At 40.7% G+C, this 20,824-nt stretch overlaps 2 protein-coding genes across 18 annotated transcripts in view; one reads left to right on the top strand and one right to left on the bottom strand.

Annotated features, from left to right (window-relative positions):
- The window catches only part of LOC125770310 (alpha-catulin), a 78,111-nt gene that overhangs the window by 38,531 nt on the left and 18,756 nt on the right, over positions 1 to 20,824 (top strand). For 15 of the 17 annotated variants that reach the window (XR_007419163.1, XR_007419165.1, XR_007419164.1 and 12 more), the window contains 5 exons: positions 8,803 to 8,998; positions 17,186 to 17,376; positions 17,461 to 17,566; positions 20,319 to 20,422; positions 20,542 to 20,688. Coding sequence is in view for 13 of the 17 variants with exons in the window: in XM_049439729.1 (XP_049295686.1) it covers positions 8,803 to 8,998; positions 17,186 to 17,376; positions 17,461 to 17,566; positions 20,319 to 20,422; positions 20,542 to 20,688 (744 nt within the window). In the remaining 4 variants the exon portion in view is untranslated. Of the gene's footprint in view, positions 1 to 1,133; positions 1,350 to 8,802; positions 8,999 to 17,185; positions 17,377 to 17,460; positions 17,567 to 20,318; positions 20,423 to 20,541; positions 20,689 to 20,824 lie in introns of all 17 variants that reach the window. The other 2 variants (XM_049439731.1, XM_049439730.1) reach the window with 1 other exon arrangement.
- LOC125770312 (probable isoaspartyl peptidase/L-asparaginase GA20639) lies at positions 2,282 to 4,723 on the bottom strand. The gene is made up of 2 exons (XM_049439733.1): positions 4,366 to 4,723; positions 2,282 to 4,303 (listed from the first exon to the last, which is right to left on the bottom strand). Exons 1-2 carry the CDS (start codon positions 4,417 to 4,419, stop codon positions 3,311 to 3,313), a joined length of 1,047 nt encoding a protein of 348 aa, XP_049295690.1. The 5' UTR covers positions 4,420 to 4,723; the 3' UTR covers positions 2,282 to 3,310.

The following is a 20,824-nucleotide window of genomic DNA, read 5'->3' as shown; positions in this document are numbered from 1 at the left end:
TTAAAACTGATAAAGCTTACATTTGATTCTTATATTACATCAACCAAATAAATAAATGAAAAATTAAGATTTATTTTTGTCAAGATTTATATTTTCCCCTGTAACCACATCATCGCACCCGGTGAAACAAAGCACCAGGAGCATAATTATACGTAAAGAATTAGAGTGCGAGTTGGATCGCCCAATACTCCACACCTTTTCTGCAGTAGACAAGTACGCGAAAGAAACAAAGCAAAATCCTTAATGGAAACTAGGCATATTGCAACCTTGCCTCTACCGCCTTACCTTCTGATCTTCTGGCACCTTTTACTGGCACAATAGCATTGAGATTAAGGAAATGCATAAAGCCACCCGTTTTGCAAAAGCCAAATGGATGTTGGTGTAAAGGCTTTTAGTCGTTTTCTATTTCGAAACGCTTTAATCCTATGCTTTGCTGGAAGGAAGAAAAAACAGCAACACAGAGGAGACGGAAACGATTGTAAGTACAAAGTTAATGTGCAGCAAACTGGAGCCAACGAGTGTAAGTTCATTTTGCCGATTCGTGGTCTTGAAAGGTGTATTGTGTTGTATGTTTTTTTGTTGTTGCTTCCTCTGCGAAATGGAAGAATAATTTCTAAAGCTGGCTGGAGCGTTTTTGGGAACATCAGCCGAATACAAAATATTGGCCTTTCTTTAAGTGTGCTGCTACACAATGAGGGCAATTGTGCTTGTTTTGTGTGTGTGAGTGGATTGCGAAAGATTTATTTTAATAGCTTTTATTTAAGACTTTTCAAAGCGATGGCTTCCATTAAAAATGTTCACATAAGTAAGAAGAATATAATAATGGTGTTGAAATAAATTAACTTGAATCCTGAAAATAAACAAAAAAACTTTGCAATATTGTGAAGTAAATATCAAGTGTAACACACTGAAAACTAAGAAACAATCTGAAGTGTAACGCTTGTAAAAATAACATTTAGAAGAAAAATCTTTTTAAAATTATAAAACAACATCACATGTAAAAACAGTGAATTGGTCTTCATATCAAGTGCTTTTATAATGAAGTGTTTCTATCCTCCGTTAAAATTTTCTCTATTCTGATACCATCTTGGGCATCTAAAAAAAGTTTGTGTTTTTTTTGTTGCCTCGACCAGGATAATTGTGCAAATGAATGAAAAAGAAAAGTGAACCATAGAGGAGAACACATACGTACACGCGGTCCGAACAGTATACAGCTTGCTTTACGTTCCTCTAACATTGGCACAGGAAACGGAGACGCGGTACTGCCCAATGTCTCCGGCATCCTAGCTTTCGCACTACCAACGCTTCGATAGCATACCATGGCAGCTACTTACGGTTGTCCAGGGCAGGTAATATAAAACAAACAACAAGAAACAGGCATGAATTGGTTTAAATAAGTTGCATGTGTTTATGTGTATTTCCTTTTGTAATTATTGCATGAAATTCTCGTACTTATTTTGCTTCTAATGTTTGAAATAAGTTTTAGTTCAATAATAATCTTCTGAAGACATTATAAGATTTATTAATCCAATGAGTATACTATTAGTATCTAGATTTAGTTGAGTTTCAAGATCATCTTGATTGCTGGTAGCATGCCTTTACTCCTTATCCTTTGAAAAAAAGCCATCAACAGGCAAACAGCAAGGACATCGGAAGAACATAAGCTGAACGCTAGTCCACCATTAGATGGACACGGATAGCGACTCTTCACCACTTGATATGTGAAGCATACAGTGATGTATCTGTGGAAAATTTATCGACTTTTAGCGGCTCACCTGGGAAGGAGGCGATTTCGAAAGTGGTCGTGCATTTTGCCACCTCGGTAAAGCTTTTCAGGGGACGTCCCATAGGACGGAAATCTACCTTCTGCTGCTGCTGGACCACATCCCTTACCTTAGGAGTGTCGGTTTCTGTAGCACAGCTTTATGCGAGATTTATGGACGCCATTTTAGTCTCGAGCCAAGCGCCGTTCCGATGTTTGACGCCCACCCGTAGCGGACTGGTGAAAACGCACACGGGTTGATGTTTGCGGTCTGCGGGACAGGTTGATAAATGCTGTTACCAAAAAGCAGCTTACATTCCACCTACCTGGTGACGAGCAAGCGGTGACGAGGTGTTCCGTCTAATCGGTACACACCTCCGTATGTTTAGTTTTTTGGTAAGCAACTATCACGGCACTCGTCAGGATCGGTCCGTCCAGCGGATTCTATGTACCTAATTGGAATTTTTCCGGTTCCATTTGTTACAGAAACGCACAAGAAGTTGTGTTTTTGTTTCGTGCGTGTTTTGCTATTAGTTTTCTGATTGTGATCGTTTTGCCCAAGAGAATAATAATTCCTCGGCAATAAAATAATGAATCGCTGTATCTGTATGTAACGCAATATATCTTTCTCACTGGCCGCGGGGAAACAAAAACCAGAAGAAGACGTTGTTGTATTTGCTTTTCGGATAATATTGATGATCGTATCATCAGTGTGAAAGGTTAGAACGATTTATGATGATTCATTTCCTCCTGGGATCAGTTATTATCCTACGCGATAAGAGTGATTTGATATAACTTCGATATGAGAAACGAATTTAATTTTAATCCTTCTCATACCTTTCATTCCTTCAAAGATGCCATAAGAAAGTAATATCTATTTTTTATAATTCTTTCCTTACTTTAATGCGCTTTAGAGCAGAATTTAATTTAATAAAATCCCCACTTTAAATCAGCGTGCAAATAAAAGCCGCATTGTGTGTTGTGAAAGATTTGCTTTACGGTCGTTTCCTTGGTGCTGTGAGGAAAGATTTTTTGTTTTCGCTCCCTTCTCAGTCAGTTGTTGTAATGCGAACGGGAAAGATAAATGGCGCTTAATCTTGATAAAATTAACGGTCATCTTATTTCAGCATTAGCTTTTCGCCTCATTATTTTGAGTTTAAGAAGGTTCTGGATGGGCAGGGGAAAGACACAGAAAAAAAACGAAGCGAGAAACCAAAGACGCTAAATCCGCTTTTTTATCTGTTCCGTTGCGATCAGCGGGGACTGTTTGCGAATGCTAATGTTATGATGGATAATTGAAATGCATATTTCCGAGCAAAGAGGAAGGGGGGAACTTGAGATAGATTAATAAAGGCATGAAAGAAGAATGGAATGATGTAGGAAGTGATTAAAAGATAGCGTCTTTTACATAAGCTTTGTGTTTTATTCTTTTTTTAAAGTATCATTTCTTTATTAAACTTTTTGCGAACAATGTAATGTAGGAAGAAACTTTGTCACAATAGCACATTTTTATCATGTTTTTTGTTTTGTTTTGGGGGATATTTTTTATCAGTGTCCACCTTCCATCTCGAAATCGTGATCTTCCACAAAAGAAATGAATTGGCTGTCAGTTGCAGGCAGTATGTTAAAATCTTCCTTACTAATACCGTAGGCAATTGTATCGCCCCTTTGATAAGCCCACGACATATGCTGCGAGCTGTGTGCTACCACCACATTGCCCTCACTATCGACACCCACCAACCCGGCCGTACCGCCCAACGATGCACTCATCGCATCGAGCAGCTCATCAGCGACCGGTTGTATCGCGCGCCCAGTTAGCTCAGCGGTTCGCAGCACATCGTACGCAATGCATACCTTCATGATGATATCTCCATCGCCCGTCAGTGACACACCGCCCAATCTGTTATCGGCGTACGTCCCGGAGCCAATGATAGGTGTGTCTCCGACGCGTCCGACTCGCTTACCCGTTACACCGCCCGTTGATGTCGCTGCCGCAATGTTACCGTTAGCGTCGATTGCCACTGCACCAACCGTGCCACCCTCACCCGATCGGTAACTCTGATCGGAAGCTTTCCAATCATCAAGCACATCCTTAGCGTACTGGGTGACCAGCTGACCCGGAGGGTCCAAAAATGCAAAGCCTCGATCGAGCGCGAATGAGCGCAGTCCTTCGCCGATGAGAAAATTGTGCCCCGAATGTTCCATGACGGCACGAGCTAATGTGATTGGATGTAGCAGATCGCGTACACCACTTAAGCTTCCTATCGCTTTGCTTGCACCGTCCATAATGCTGGCATCCATCTCGACGTCACCCTCGACGTTGAGTACCGAACCGTAGCCGGCGTTAAAGAAGCGATCCGCCTCCATAATACGGACCGCTTGCTCAACCGCTTCCAGCACCGATCCATTGCGAGCGAGCACTTGGTATCCAACTTTAGCCGCTAGTTGGACACCACGCAGCTTGCCGGGTACGCGATCGTCGGAAACAGTTCCCGCACCACCGTGTACGATGAGAACTGGTTCTACGGCGCACAAAGAGTGCTGAAATGAAATGAAGAGTAGTTCAATTTCTCGATTTTGTTGACGAGTTTGTGTACACTTACCTGAATGTTTATCAACAATCCAGCTAGAAACAACAGTTTCCAAGAGGAATTCATTTCGATTGAACGAAGCACGAGTGGTTCGGAAGCAGTAAGAGACAATCCCTTCGATTGTACGTCCTATCAGTGGAAGACACTGTACCAGAATAAAGCCATGATTACAAACAGCAAGAGTAGCTCAGCGAGAGAAAATCTTGTTTACAGCGATGGTCTGATAACCAGTACAAGTCACTCACACCTATCTAGCGCATTGTTTCCGATCTCGCTATGGCTTTTGTTGTCACGCGCTTTACTATGCGTGTGTTGTACGACAATTGAGAGCGTTGCAACAGTGTTTGATGTAAAGCAGGGGTTTTCGGTTGTAAGTATGTATTTATGTACATTGAAGAAAATAATTTTTGGAACAAAAATGAAAATTGAATGAGAAGCTATCAATAGTCAGTAGTTTAAAATTTTGAAAGATTTTGATAGAAAGTGCTTTATCAGTGGGTTTATTTTATATAACGAATGCCAAAGCAAAACAGATCCGTGGGATAAAAGTCTCATAACAAAAAATTACTTGACGCTAAAGATGGATTTGTTTGCATCGTTCCCATTCACCACGTTCGTCTAAAGCTCCGAATGTGTTGTACATTCTTAGGGAAAGGAATAATAAAAAGCTTTATTCTCTTGATCCCTCATTTGAATATTCGCTCTGCTTGCTACGTGTAGGACGAAATACAGTGTAGTGAAAAAAAAAATAACCTTTTTGAAAAAAGCAAAAATGAATACTCTTATGTTTTTTTTTTGCTTTGTACATTCATTCTTCATAATAAATAAAAAAAATATATACTTGCTGAAAACCGTAACAAAAAAAAAACGGTGCGAAAAGTTTCGTACAAATTGACGTCAGAAGAAAGCTCATTTAAAGATATTTTTATTTGCATTAAAAGTTGACCATCGCAAAAAGGTGCCAGCACATGCCGGAACTGATGGTGAGGAAATAGAAATTTGTGAAACTAAAAAAAGGGTTTTCTAACTTCCTTTTCTCTTTTTCTATAAATTGCGTTGGTGTTGAAATGTACGGTAGAAAACGTTTTTTGGGAATTGAAAATTTAAGCTCAAGAAAAAATTCAAAGCAAGGGTATTCGCACAGAGAGAAGATAAAATTAAATCTACAAGCATGCAAATGAAACACGTCTTAGGTGGTTGTTGCAATGGAAACATAATAAATGTTACTTGTTTCCTATCCAGTATATGAGCCACTGTTACAGAGCACACGCGTAACACGATGCGACGTAAACTGTAGCAATAATTTTCCCTTGTTCTGCGTGAAGTTTCGTGATTAATATTCACCGACAGTAGACGGCTGGATAAGAAATTGAAGACGTCAAAGTTTAAATCAACCGCAACACACGCAGCCCTAGCAAAGTTCAATTTGAAACTTTCGCTCATCATCAAAGGCCGGGAAGGAACAAAAAAAATCTTCCATGTCTAACGTAAGAAAAGTCTCGTTTTGGCGCTCAACTCACTCTGTCCCTTTGAGCGTTTGGGTTCGAAAACAGTTTGGAAAAGTGAGCAAGTTCCCATTTGCAGCAACAGACGTTAAGGCATCAGACTAACGCAACATGATTCGATTTGAGCGAATTCGCCGAAAAGATGAACGGATCACAAATTTGTATGGAAATTTGTTACCGGATAACGTCGAGGAATGCCGCTTCAATCACTTATGGGAGGATCCACTTTACGGGTGGGATGTTTAAATTTTCCAACGCTTCAAAATGGCGTTTTTTTGGGGCGATGTAAGAAAGGAAAGTGATTTATAGAACATGAAGCTGGCGCCTTTTGCTGTCTCTCTCTCTCACTCTCCTACGAGTGAAATCCTTATTTAGCAATAATGTTGAATTACTCTCCATTATGCTTAGGGTATTTGGCAGCTTAGCTCAAACGCAAAAAGTGCTGACACGGGTGAATCATACCGGTGAATCATTGCTGACGCGTGAATGTTACACAATGTTTCATCCCTTCACCCGAACCACCATAAACGGGGTTTTGCAGCACAAAAGTTTCAGATTGAACGATTTTCATGCTGTCCATCCAGTTTTGGTGGAAGTTTCAAAAACAGCGGTCCACGGAATTTTTATGGATGTTTAGCTCATAAAAATCTGCTGTCAATTTTCCAGCAGCCAGTTTAGTGTGCTTTGTTCGAAATTGATTTACTGTCGACTTCTTGGATGAATTCTTTTACCCGATGCTAGGGTGCTAGGGTGGAAAAAGAAGCGATTGACTATCATTAACAACATAGTAAAACTTCGCATTAAAAACCTGCGGCGCTGAGATGGGTTTGCTTTACGATTGAATCGATCGGTGCCGTGTGTTTTTGGGGTGAGGCAAGAATCGTTTCATAAGATGGCAATGGGGCGCGTATGCACAAAGGTCGTGTATCTGCAAATATTTTAAGACACAAATCGTAGTCGTTGCCCAGGAACACGAGCATTTATTTGCGGTTGATTCAAATCTGATTTCGAATATTGTAAGTCCTTCGAAAAATATTTCCTTTCCTGCTTGGAATACTCTTCCAGAATTCGATGAAACAGTGTAAAGGTACGAATCCTCTCTTCCCAACGAATTGACGCAATCGCAATCCAATACCATTGCTTTTCTTGTGTCGTAACGATTGGTTGTATTGACTGAAGGTATCGTGGAAGGTACATAAGAAAGAATAATAATTCCCAGTCTACGAGCGGGACTCCCGGCAAAACTCGAGTCCATAAATAATGCACTCGTAAAGAAGGTTTCTTGCGCGTTCGATCCCGCCTTGTACAAATGAATCGGGAAACCATTCGGTCGCAAGCCGCACACCATGTGTCTCACATCAAAGAAGGTGGTATTTGGAAAACTTATTCCCATGATTATTTTGCCCCCGATTTCATTTTTCCATTACGTAAATGTTGGTTTGCTGTAAAATGTAAATAAAAATCATAGCACCTTATAATAATTTATTTAACGTACGTTACGTGAGGTCGTTATTATGTTCCACATTGTACAGTAGCTTCTCACATTGTTCACATATTTTAGTACTGGCTTTCACACATATTTCACTATAAAAAGAATTCTTGAAAATATATCAAATAACATGCATCCCTCGAATAAATAAAACCAATCCATTCAGAACTGGGTCATCAATTGTATTACAAAAGAGTTTTATGGAACATTTTGATCTGGCTCACTATCGGCAAACCGTACCATCTAATTTGCAAATGCAATTAAATCTGCACACGTAGGTCTAGTTCACGGTGGAAATTTAAACTCACGCTTGAAGAAAATGTCAATTTCTGCTAGTTGCTGCCGGTTTCAGCTTCATGGCCATTTGAGCTTGAAATTGCATATGCCCTAGTTTATGGATGGTGGAATAGTTTTGTGCTCCAGAAAACGTTTAATCTTGTTATTTCATGTTTGTCATGATTTGAAATTGATCTTTTGATAAAGTTTTTTTGTGTTTATTAAAGTTTTAAATTTTATTGTTTTTAATGGATAATCAAATAGGTATAAATACAAATCTTTTCACCAAAGATATAAAAGAATTTCATTCTTATATTTATAGTTTTTATTAATAATCAATTTCGTAACATAATTTTATGTATATTTTCCGACTTTAATTATATTAAGATTTACCAATTTATCATCAACAAGAGGAATGTTTATCGCAAGACCTTGATTGTTATTCAACTTTTTCTCTATGATCCACTTACTGCTGTTGTTTTGCAGTGTCTCATGTGTTATTCTATCAGTTTTATTCCATACATTAGAGCTCACACAAATCTAAAAAATTTCTTCTCACAAATCGATTTTTTCCCAAGAAGATGCAGGATATTGAGTCTATTACCACCGCAGTAACGTTTATGGCAATATGCCAGGAACAGTATCGTCATATTGGGAATTTTTCCAACCGTTTTAGCCATAGTCAATACAAAGCTTTTTTTTGGGTTCGGCTGATATCAGTCTTCTGGAGTATATGTAGAAATACACATTCTCTAGATTACGATATATTATACTACTATTTTTAATAGAGATTTATTGTAGCTATAATTGAACCATTAGATTGAATTATACATTACCTAAATTAGTTAGTACATTACCACTTAGTTACAACAATTTATAGATTACTTAAGTTACAGACTTTTCTGTAAGTTTTATTTAAATTTAATGCTCTGAATATTGAGAGGATTTTGCTCTACTAAAGTACTCAGCGGTGTTTCATTACATATTATTGTGTACGGTAGCGATTAGTAGTAGCAAATTGATCAACACATTATCGTAAAATGCAGTAAATGTAAGCTTGTTGTACTATTCATATTTACGTATGAACCGAGTGCACGTATTGGGGAGGAGGATGTTTAATATTACACAGCCCAATCTACAGCTGCATTAAATACGTTCGTTCGGTTTTCTTTCCACCAGATCTCAACCCTAGTGCAGCATCGTTCGGAGCAGCAGCATCACACATCGGAGCAGAAAATGCGCGCCATTGGACGTGTCGGCCAGGCTGTGAACCTGGCCGTGGAGCGTTTCGTAACGGTTGGCGAGACAATCGCAGATGACAATCCCGAGATTAAGCAGGACATGTACGACGCCTGCAAGGAGGCACGAGCAGCCGGTAAGTTTAAGGACGTTTCCGTGCCGGTGGAATGTTGAAGAAACATCGTGCATTTCGTACAGGGACGGTCATTCATGTGAACCTCCCGGTAACCTTTATCGTCGTATTGGTATGTGCGTAAAATAGCTTTGGTTAGTGCACACTCGAGCGAGTGTTGTCTTCATTTACCGACCATGGAATATGTTAGCCCCTGGTGCTGGGATGGAACTTTTCCCACCAGATCGACAAGCTACATACCAATTTGAGGAATATTGCCGTTTTAATGACATTGTTACACTTTAGTGGTACCCAAATTATCCTACTCATATATTTGGAAGACATGGAAATGGACCTTGTGTAGGAATGTAGTTATGGAGTACACCCACCGAAACCCGAGGCAGTGGTTTGATTACAGGTGGTTTTGACCACCACGAAGGTTGAGCACAGGCTGGACGTAGTACATGCTGCTGCTTGTTTAGTGAGCGTAGCCTCGATTGTGTTGATTAGGTGATTTTGAGGTTATGCGGTTCTATAACCTGCTGCTGAACACCCAGTACCATGCAACCATGGGGGCCGTTCACCATTGATCAGGTCCTAAATTATGAAACCGAACACACCGGCTGGTTGCGGGTGTAAATGCGACAATCACTGACATCGGATGACGTTGCAGTAGAGTGCATCGCGTGCAAAGGCAAAATTATGTGGTTCAACTTCGTTCGAGCTCCAAAACGATGGTAAAATCAATACCAATTTGCCACCGCGTCGTTTACAGTTTAACGAAATTGTGAAACGATTTTCGTGAATGTTTTGAAAGTCATGCAATGTCTAATTTTTTGATTGCGTGTTATTCGTTCGTATTCTTTAGGATAAAAAAAATAAATTTGTGATTTATATTAACTAGATTAGTAATTTTGATCTAGAAACGAGCTGTAACAAAGGAGGACAAAACGAATTGAACCAATTCTTAAGTAGAGAGAGTTGTAGTGCTTGTTTGATAAACAATAAACGAGTTTGTCTAGTACTTCAGAGTGTGCCTGCTCTTGTTCTTGTGAGTTGTTCGGGACCACCATTATACCACCTGCATCTCAATGGGGTATCCGGCATCATTATCACAAAAAAGTTCCAACCTATCGCAGACACGTACCGAAGGGGTAAGAGGTTTCATCCGTTTGGATCTCGTTGGACAAAATCAATACGACATTTATCTCAAGTCATACGGCGATGGTCTCGGCACACCAGGCGGCGTGATTGATAGTGTCGGTGAGCTGGTGGCGTATTATTTATGAGTTTACCCTTGATGCGCCGCCCGTTGGTAAGCGTGAACCTAGCAACAGCCCGATGTCACCAGCAGGGGTGGGCAGCTGGGGCAGAAGAGGCAGGGTTGCGATATTGTTGATGGTTTTTATATCATGGGGCTGAGGTCAAGCGGATGCCAGCGTAAAGGCATCAATCTATGTCAGGTCAAACTAGCTGGCTGGGTGTTGGATAAGTTTCCTTACCGTGACAACTTTCCACTTTGAACGTTTTCGAAGTGAACGTTTTTTTTGAAGCCATGATTGAGAGTATGAAGTTTACTTTTATCAAAGTGAAGCTGTAGCACACTTTATGCTTTTGCTGCTGCTTTGATGGAGTTAATATGTGCACTGCATTATAATGACTAGCGACGTTCAAAGTGCGCACGTAGGCAAACATTGTTATAGTTTGTTAGTTGAAATTGAGTTGAGAAGTTAAAGTGAGTAAAGTTACTTTACACAATTATTCGAATGTCATATTTCCTAGTGGCGTAAATAACCATGCGCCTCCATTGATTAAAACAAAATTCATTTTGTTTGATGATATATTAAAAAAGCATAATATTTCCGAGTTCATTGAGTCTAATACTTCATTTTCAGTTAAAAAATTGCGTTAAATGCTGTTTGAGATCATTTTTTTTCTGCTTGTATAAATAACCATGCGCCTCCATTGATTACATCAAACATCATTTTTCTCATGCTATATTGAAAATGAACTTTATTTCCGCTGTTATTATATGTTATATGTTATCTAGATACTTTATTTTAAGTTAAAAAATTATGTTAAATAGTTTTCAAGATATTTACATCCGATAACATAAATAACCATGCGTCTCCATCACCTTTAACAATAAGAAAATATTCGATTTAAAAGGTATTTTATTTTCTTTCTAACTAGAAAAACTTAAGAAGTAGAAAACTAATCCAATTGATTATTCTTCGAACGGTAATAAAGAATTAATATTATTAGCAATAATATGCTGGCAGCATCTGCGAGACAATGATTGTTGGTGGTTAAAGGCTAAAATGCAGCAGGAACATGGTTTGAATTTAAAGTAGTTCTATTTGTTCAGCTCGAACGTTTTTCACCATCCGTTTGATATGGAATCCTTGCCGCAGCCCGTACCTGCAGCGACAGTGCGAACAAAAGCGCATCCGATCGAAACTATGTGCAACGGTGGTGGTGGCGGCAGCAAGAACAGAAAAAAAACCATCTATCTCATCCGGTACGGAGCTGAACGACGTGATGGAATAAGTGCGAGAAACTTTTAATTGACGGAAGAAAAAGCCCAAGCAAACGAACATCCTGTGCTGTGCCTGGTGCAACCGTCTGGCCATGGTTGTGCTGCGTGCTGCCATACGACAGCCAAGGAAACGGATCTAGGCCGGTGGTTGACCGAGAGTGTTCGGCTTGCAAAACGGGCTAGAAAGAAAGTGTCATGAAAGCCCGGAGGAACATTAAAAGCCTTTTCAAAGCACTACGGAAACTGAACGGTTTCCCCGTTGTCCCGCGCTGTGTGGCGTGAGGAGCGTTGGTTTTCCCCTGGCAGGGTGTTCTTCCTGTCTGCAAAAAACCGCGACGAGAATAGACAAACTGAGACCTTTAATTTTAATTGCCATCCTATCCAATTTTATCGCACAACAATCGGGGCCCCGGTTCGGATGGAAGATCTCGCTGGTACGGCTCGACAATGGAGAGTTTTGTTTCATCAGGTCCGCAAATCCTTCGGCGTGTGTCAGCGTTACGGCACTTGAGCTTTCGAGAGATTGGTTCGTTATGTTACGGCACACGGTTGGCTGACCCAGTTCCCGTGCCCGGGCGTGTATGTTTCCTTCTTTAATTTCCATTCGATCAGCATTCGTTTGCAAAATATCTGCCATCGAACGGACGGCAAGCTTCAGTTTCACAACATGTTTTCGGTTCTCATTTCCGATCGTTTCATTTGAAGAGGGGGCTTTTCGAATGAAGGGAATGGGATATAATTGCCGACATTGTTTAGTTTCTATTGAAGTGCACAGAATTCAAAACAAGAGCGTGGGTATTTGAAATGTGGTCCCTTTTTCGAATGATCCTATCTCGTCATAATACAGTGGATTGTCGTTAGTGTCACGACCGAGTGATTTGAGGCAAAATTTAATGAAACACTTTGTTTGTGAGTTAATTAATGAACTATAAAGCAAGAATTCAAAATGGTGATTGTGTTAAGACCGTAAGTTGCCAATTAAATTAAAAACAATAAAAAAGGTGACAAACAAAGGTTATTTAAAAAATTTAAATAGGAATTTTGTAAAAGAAAAATATTTTCAAAATTACTATCAAACTCACCATTAATCATTTAATAAACTTATTAATAATTAATTTTACCCACCTTTAACCCTCAGTAGTTTAAATAAACTACAAGTGACGGTTTGTGTTCCCTTCAAAATTGTACTTTTGTTGGAAGCAATCATCACACTACCCGCGCAGGATAAATAATGAATGGTATTTGATGAGAAATATCTCGTGCACACGGTACCGAACGGAAACGGACTCATATTTATCAAAGCCACTGAAACGAAATTGGAAACGAACGTAGAACAAATGATGGAACCATTGCACCATGGTGGTATCATCTGGCGATTATGGCCTTGACGTGGACATATGTATGTATGTGAACGAACGGAACTTTTCATCTCCCCCTTTCCCCTTGCATATGGAGCTGGTGTGAGAAGCATACAGCAACACAGAAAAAAATGGAATTCTGCTCCAAAAAGGGCTAGCCAACAATGGCCATTTTGTTGCCCAATCGGTAGAGTCACATGCTTCATTGTTGTGGGAAGCTCAATTACTCCCGTGCTGTGTGTGGGCGCGAAATGGAACGAAGAAAGAAAACACCGGTGGAAAACTCCAGCTGACGTAAAATCCCATACTAATTGAAGCCTTAAATCACTTCACCGGCCAAAGCCTGACGAGCGCCACCAGCCGTGTGTATGTGTTTCACTTCTTTCGTGTAAAATTCCATTTCTTCCCAGCGCTTTCCCGCTGGTCGCCGTCATACGTATGATACGCAATAACGCGCATTCCTTGATCGTATGATCGGAAAGTAGCAACGCGATTGGGCAGGCGAACACCGGAGAAGGAAAAACACCGGTTGGCATTCTCTCGACAGCTAGCAAAAGCAAAGCGGTAGCCAGAATTTTATAGGTTTCGCATTATCATGTTATCGTGTTTATGGGCGGGATCGTAAAATTGGCTTGTTTAACGCCATGCTGAAGCAAAAACCCAGCCATGTTTTGCCGCTTGTCGACAAACGGGACATGCGGCACCATCGCGGGAAACGGTGTTCCGTGCTGCGAAGTGTTGATTTTCTTTCCGTTTTGCGCTATCCTGTGTAGTGTTTCGAGCGAGAGGAAACATTTTACTACATTTCACAGTCTTATCAGTAGCGCCAGTGCTCAGGGAATCGTTAAAGTGAAACTAAGGTATGCAATACGCAAAATAGCGGTAATAGAGGATGGAAACATGGATATAAAGTAAACTTTCTCACCTTTCGCTGCAATTGAAATCTTTGTAAGGGTCTAGGGGTTTTCGTTCAATGGATTGGAGTGTGCAAAAGTGTGATGGGAAAATTGTTTTACTTTCTCTGAAGCAACAGTAACGGTTGGGGACTGCACAAGCGACAGGTTGATTGAGGATTGATATCGGAAATTCGACTCCACATTGTACTACACCTAGGTTGATATATCAGACCAAAATTATTTATATTCTACCCTAAAAACGAAGACAGAAAATGGTCACTTAGTGTTTATAAATAAGATATGAAGTAAAATTTGTTTAACAAATTTAATTTTAAACTGATTTCGAAACGTAAAAGAAATACAGATGAATCGACATCCCATCAAGCGGCCTTGTGCTCTCTGATGTATTATATAGATTAAATTTACGTCTTTGATGGATTGGCCATAGAATGACCATTTTAGCCTCAAAATTTTTGGAAAATATACTTTACCTCTTAGACCATCTTTTGGCTATAGAAGAGTGCCAAGGGAAAGATAGTCTTCGGCAATTTCTAATTAGCTCATATTCTCCAATGATTTCTTGGTATGCTAAAGCAAAGCTAAGTCAGTTCAAAAGGTCACTTACAGGCATTCCAACTTCGAATATAAATTCTAGTCATCTAGTTTCGGTCAACTAGTGAGTGAGTGAGTAGTGAGTCTTACCATCATATTCTCCAAGGTGGCAATCACTGCTCAGATGTGGCAGACCTTGACTAACACTTTTCAATAAGAATAAATATTATATTTAGGAGTACCTACAACAATTGGGTGTTTCCTCGGAATTGTCAGGGCATCGAGCAAATCTTCTTGATTGTGAACTTTAACCGTCTCATCATTCTTGAGAAGAATGAGGACATTTAAATGTCAGCACGGTGGTCACGAACTGTATCTTGACGGAAAACTTCTTTGCTTCAGGCTGAAGTGCGCATTGCGAATACATTTTCAAACCGCATTTTCTGATTGTTTTCTTTGTGGCCATTTCAAATTACCAGAAATATATTATCCAATTTAGAAAGCGACTAAGCAGAAACATAGCTTGATTTATTTTCGCAACGAAAAAAAATCATGTTTTGTTGAATACGTAAGATCCTTTTGTCGAGTTTGTTTGTTTCTCCTTGTCAGACTGTATTCCATAATAGTTGAGTGCTTTGACTGAAACTGTTTTAAATCACCAAAAACCTGGAAAACCTCAGAAAACATTGACCTGACAGAGCTGCATCGCTACAGCACTGTAGCACCGGTCACAAACACTGCAGTGGATAACTGCACCGACACCGTACCGGCAACCCCCGGGTATACAATCCACAGCAAGTCGTGACAGTGAAAGTAGAAACGCAAAATCGCCCATGTTTGTTCCGGTGGTTAGTCCGCAAACCGGAAACCGCAGCAATGAATTCAAACACTCGCGTCAACCACCCACTGTGTCCGAATGCTCATACTTCCCAGCGATCATGATCACGAGCAGTGCGGCGGCACGATGAAATATGCAAACTTTTCAAATAGTCCAATCAAAAAACTTTTCTTTGCTGTTTACTTTGCCTGGGTGGCGTACCAGTGTGCAGTGTGCTGGAGCGTTTTCAATGATGTTTGAAATTAGATTTTACGCTGTATAATGCCGGGTGGATGGGGCGTTTTTTTTTTTGGTTGGTGCACAAGGTGCAATCGGATACTGTGCTGGTCGGCAAATACTGTGCTGTGGTGTGCTGTGTAAAGCTTGAAGTGATAGTCGGTAGTGCAATTTAATTGAATGCCCTTTTCTCGAGCTCTTGGTTGCTTTTTGAGCAATTTGAATGTCCAATATTTGTGTATGCTGTTAAGAATAATGTTTAAGGATACTCATTACGTCAATTTTAAGGGTAAATTTTCTTACTTTAAACACAATTTTTTTGATTATTTTTCTTTTCTAATGATTACGAAGAAATGCAAGAAGTTTCTCAACCATGATGACGCTGCAAGCACTCGATCATCTCGAGAAATTACTTGCAGACAAAACAATCATTGCGTTTCGTTATTCGTTTGGCCAGAACTGGTTACAAACGTGTAGAATCTCGTTTGTTCGGACGTCGCAAATTTTATGCTCCGTTTAACATCAGCTGAGCTGTGAAAATCGGCACGCACTGCGCCGTGAAAAGTACACTCAACTAATGGCGTACAGTGTCGCTAACGGGTGTCGCCCCTCGATACCCTGGGCCGGACCATCATCAACGGCAAGTCGAGAGCTGAAGTAGATGACTTGTAAGGGTTTGTTTTACGCTCACTTTGACCCCCGGTACAGTTGGCCACACAGTGTGCCCGAGCGTCGAGAGTTATATTTTGGTGTAAAGTTTACGACATGGCCCGTAACGCTACGAGCCGTTCGTTACAGTGCCGCTATCAACAGTGTCATTTCCAAGTGGTGCTGCAGCGCTGAAGGGGACACTGTTGCGGTGAAAGGAGCCCAGCAGCTAGACGAGTTTCTCCGACCGGCAGGCACGGTGACTCCACTTTACGACAGCGCACAGGCATGCAAGAATGACAATTGAATTATGGATAACTGAATCGGATGGGTCATTGTAGTGACGAGGTTATGATTATGGTTATTTTCGTCGGTACCTTCGCCGGCATGTTGGGTAGGGTCACTGCCGTCACGAGTACTCATACGGTTGGTGCATAAAACCACGATTAGTGAGTAGAACAAATCTAGGCACTTACACATTTTTACATCTTTTTTAAAGCACCATCATGAAAAAGGAAATGGCTGCACCATAAAGTGTGAAGGAAAGAATGGAAAACATGTAAAGAGTGGGCCTGAAGTGGGCCTGAAATGAACATTTTAATTCGGATTGGAATGCTTCTATGACAGCAAATAATAATGAACTTCAGCTTCATATATTTTCGCCATGAAAGAACTACAAGAGCGTAAACAACCACAACCGAATCAGATTAACTCAAACATTCGGAGAGCAAAAAAAAAAAATAAATCAAGAAACAAAGAGAAATAAATTGACTGTGTGTTATTGGTTCGAGACAGTAATGAAATGCATTTTATCATGAATTTAAATAAGAAAATCAGCAACCTCACAGTCCCGAGTAGAAGTAGGAGCGAAATAAAATCTTTCCGACAAGCAATAACTGGAAAGTACTTTGGAATTTATGAATCTGTTGTCTCGGCGAAGCTTGCCATAAAGACAAGCCTTGTTTTATTTATTTACGATGAAAGCATTTTCATTGGTCGAAAGCGAACGGAGGGAGTCAGAAATTGCAAATAAATTGTGCATAGCGAATACTTGAATTTATCTCCTGAAAGCCATCTTCCAATACAGTTGTAATGTATTGAAGTTGTAAATAATTTTACTAACGAACTGATTGCTTCTTTTCCCCATTTTTTTTTCATTTGCAGGCTCATCGATAGAGCGCTTATGTGATATAGCGGCAACAGATCCGACGGTCGGATACTCGCCGAGGCCAAATCCGATCGACGATAGAGGACCGATGATACGCGCCGCCCGGACGCTGCTCAGTTCGGTGACGCGTGTCCTGCTGTTGGCGGACATTGTGGTCGTGAAGCAGTTATTATTAGCCAAAGACAGGGTAACGCACATCCGCCAAATAGGTTTTGTGATGCAAAATCTGCGTTTTGTTTACTATCTTTTGTTTCTCTCCTCCCCCTAACAGGTAGCTAGAACTTTAGGTAGATTAGAATCAGTGGCCAATTTTACAGAATTCGTGAAGGCGTTCTCGGTGTTCGGTGCAGAGATGGTCGAGTTGGCGCATGTTACAGGTGAGTTTATTGGGAAGAGATACGTTCAAAACAACAGGCTTTTTTTAATAATGTTCCAAAATGTTCTAAAACAAACGCCCAAAAAAACCGAAAAAACACATACCATTAAGAGGCATGGAATTGTTACACTCTGTTCCGATTCCTCTGTTCCATACATTCCTACCAAGAATGCGCACCTCGAATGGGCTTCTCGTGTTAGGCTCAAATATTTCTTCACTTATTTTTAAGGAAGTATTTTTCCTTTTTTTGCTTCCATTTTCTACTGCTAACATCCAACGCTCAGTTGGAACGGAAGTAGAGGAAGAAATTGACCGATGGGCTATTTATAAGAAAATTGTTTTAATTTTACGGCTCACTAGACTCGTCAGCTGGCACGATGAACCGACTGCAACGGTTGGAGGGAGTTGGAAAACCTTCTAATGCGAGCAACCGAATCGAAATGCACCGGAAACGTCTGTTTCCGGCTTTTCAGCTGTAGCCCCGGGGTCACGGTAAATGGTGAAGAATGTAAATCGTTGTTTGATTCGGACGTGCTTTCTTCCATTTCGTGCCATTCCGCTTTTTGTTCCGGGTTCATCTAACCGAACACTTTGGCTCGACACATTTTGTTCGTTTTTCTTTTTTTGGTTGCTTTTTATTCGGTCCTTAATCCGGAAGTTTGGTCCGTAGAGTAATGGTTTCTGATGGCGTTCGTAGGGAAATTGCACCAATAACTCTTTGCCTCGTTAGTCAAGCGGAGAAAAGAATAGTGGAGTTATAAATGAGCTTTTCTTTCCTTTAATGCGCAAACAATCAACTGTATTTTTTGCGTGTGTGTATAAAGTTTATGTTTTAGTCGTAAAAAGAGACTAATTTTAGATTGCTTTTAGTTGAGTGTGAAGCAATTCAACTTACCTAATTCAAATCGTAAGAACACTAAGAATGATTTACTTTACAAGTCATCCAATATATTTCCCTTACTGTCGTATGTTTAACGATGTTTTATGAGCTTCTTGGGACCGAGTGATTCTAAAATACACGAATTTCATGAACATGTGTTCTTCGCTGTGTCGTGCTTCACCGGAAAGGGTTGGTGGTTTCTTACGTCACCTGATATATCTGTCCTTGGAGACCTTTGGACAGAAATGACTTCATTTGTCTATGTTCGTGGCTGCTGCTACGTCTTTTACGATGGCCTTCCGGGCAAGACGTTCAGCGTTTTCTTACACACACACACGCTTGCCAAGGGCAGCACGATAAAGCCACACCACACCACATTGAGCCAGAATTATAATAAAGAAATGCTTCGGCATTAAGGGATGACTAACTGCGTGGCATAAAAACACGAACCCATCAAAACCCGTTTTGTTAGCAGCAGCCTTATCCGTCCAATTTACGTACGAGATACCAGGAACCGGAGAAAGCATCATATGGGAATGCTAGCATAAAGTTCGGATTCATGCTGATAAATGGTTTCGTTGTGGGAATGGGGTGAGATCTTCCCTTGTGGAAGAGCGATACGTTTGTGAGATCGTTTTTAAATGATTGGATTCAATAGCGGAAACAGTGCGGAGAGGGGTTTTTTATTATATCTAATTGGAAGCAGATGTGACTTTGGGCAAGGAGTCAGCAATATATCAAGGATGACCATTAATATGAGCGATTTAATTTTACAGCTGGTTTTTATCTCATAAAACAGCTAGGATACTTAATACAGAGATAACTTTGTACAACCGCAACACAATTACGCACCAAACCCGGGAACATACAAAGAGCTTTTAAAACCTCATAAATTTGCATTTAAATTACATAATTCAAAATGTAAAACTTTTAAATGCATTGATAAAAGGGGAAAAAAGAAAGTAGCAACAATTTTCCTGGTAATAAAAGCGCTGACATCCTTTCGTGTGCTTTCCTTCCAATAAATTGCTGCGAGGTGATAGACATAGAGAGCGAGGGAGCGTGAGAGAAAGCTCCCTTTGAAAAGATGAAGGAAGAAGTTTAATCGGCTTATCCCTTCGAGCTCTAATCTCGTCGTTGGTTCTCATAACTGTCACTCAACCTTTACCCTGTCTGGCAATGGGTCCGGTGCTGGAAAATGTGTCCCCTTTTTGTGGGGCTAGAAGAGCTTTTAGATTAAAATAAATCCTCGCGCTGTATAAGGTGTGTGTGCTGGTCAAGGAGATGGGAGGAGTGGCAAAGAGTTTAGGACCGAACCGTAACCACACGAACCCCTCGGCATAGAAACGTGTGAGAATTTATGATTCCTGGTGTAATAACTTGACACGGTATGCGGTCAACGACATTATGTGTCGTGCCGATGGTTGTGGAAAAAGTGAAGGGTTGGCTGTCGGGATTGAAGATTGGTTAGGTTATGAAGGATGTGGTATTTGCACTTGCCGTTCCACCCTTTTCCAACCCCAAGTGAGCATCCCGCCACCGAGTGGTTATATCGCTCTTAACCTGTTCATAATTGCAAACCATAAATTGAATGTGGGAAAGATTTAATGGGATTAATTAAATTAATCGCTGTTGTGTTTGTCAGGTAGGGAAAAAACCACCCCCCGGTGAGGGAAACTTTGACTGAAGGACGTTCTTCTTGCGCATAGAAATTGTGCTCCAGTGCAACCAACAATGTGATAAGCTTTTTTTTTTATTTTGTCCCGATAAACTTACGTTTCGGAAGCCTCAAAGAAGCGTCATTCCTGTTGGTTGATTTTTCGTACCAATGCAACACGGTTGATAGATTTTCATTCATTGTTTCCCACGCCAGGAAATCGACAGAATGACTTGAAGGACGAACGAAGACGAGCCCAGATGTCGTCCGCCCGGCAAGTTCTCGAACGCTCGACAATGATGTTGCTCACATCATCGAAGGTAAGCTCAGCTGGCAGAAACTAACCTGCCCGCTTCTATACCCGGCCCCAGACTGGAGGCTGTGGTCTACTAATGGTAGTGACATCGTACTGATATCGACCGGTCCGTAACGTTTGCAGACATGTCTACGACATCCAGAATGTGCCCACTCGAAGGAAAACCGTGATACGGTGTTTTGCCAGATGCGACGAGCGATGGACTTGATACACTACGTTGTGAAGGACGGCATCCTGGAATCCGCATCGGACCGGAACGCATTAAGGCAGGTTAGTGTGTGGCCCTCGGGAAAAACGGTGGTGCGAACGGTCTGTTCAAGTGTGTACGGAGATGCTTCTTTGATGCCGGATGATAACAGGCATGATAGGAAATTGTCAACGCATCAAGTGCCTTTTTGTGAGACAT

The sequence above is a fragment of the Anopheles funestus genome, chromosome 3RL (genome assembly GCF_943734845.2).
Source record: "Anopheles funestus chromosome 3RL, idAnoFuneDA-416_04, whole genome shotgun sequence".
Lineage (NCBI taxonomy): Eukaryota > Metazoa > Arthropoda > Insecta > Diptera > Culicidae > Anopheles > Anopheles funestus.
The sequence above is the reverse complement of the archived record's forward strand: the minus strand, read 5'-3'. Positions and strand labels throughout refer to the sequence as shown.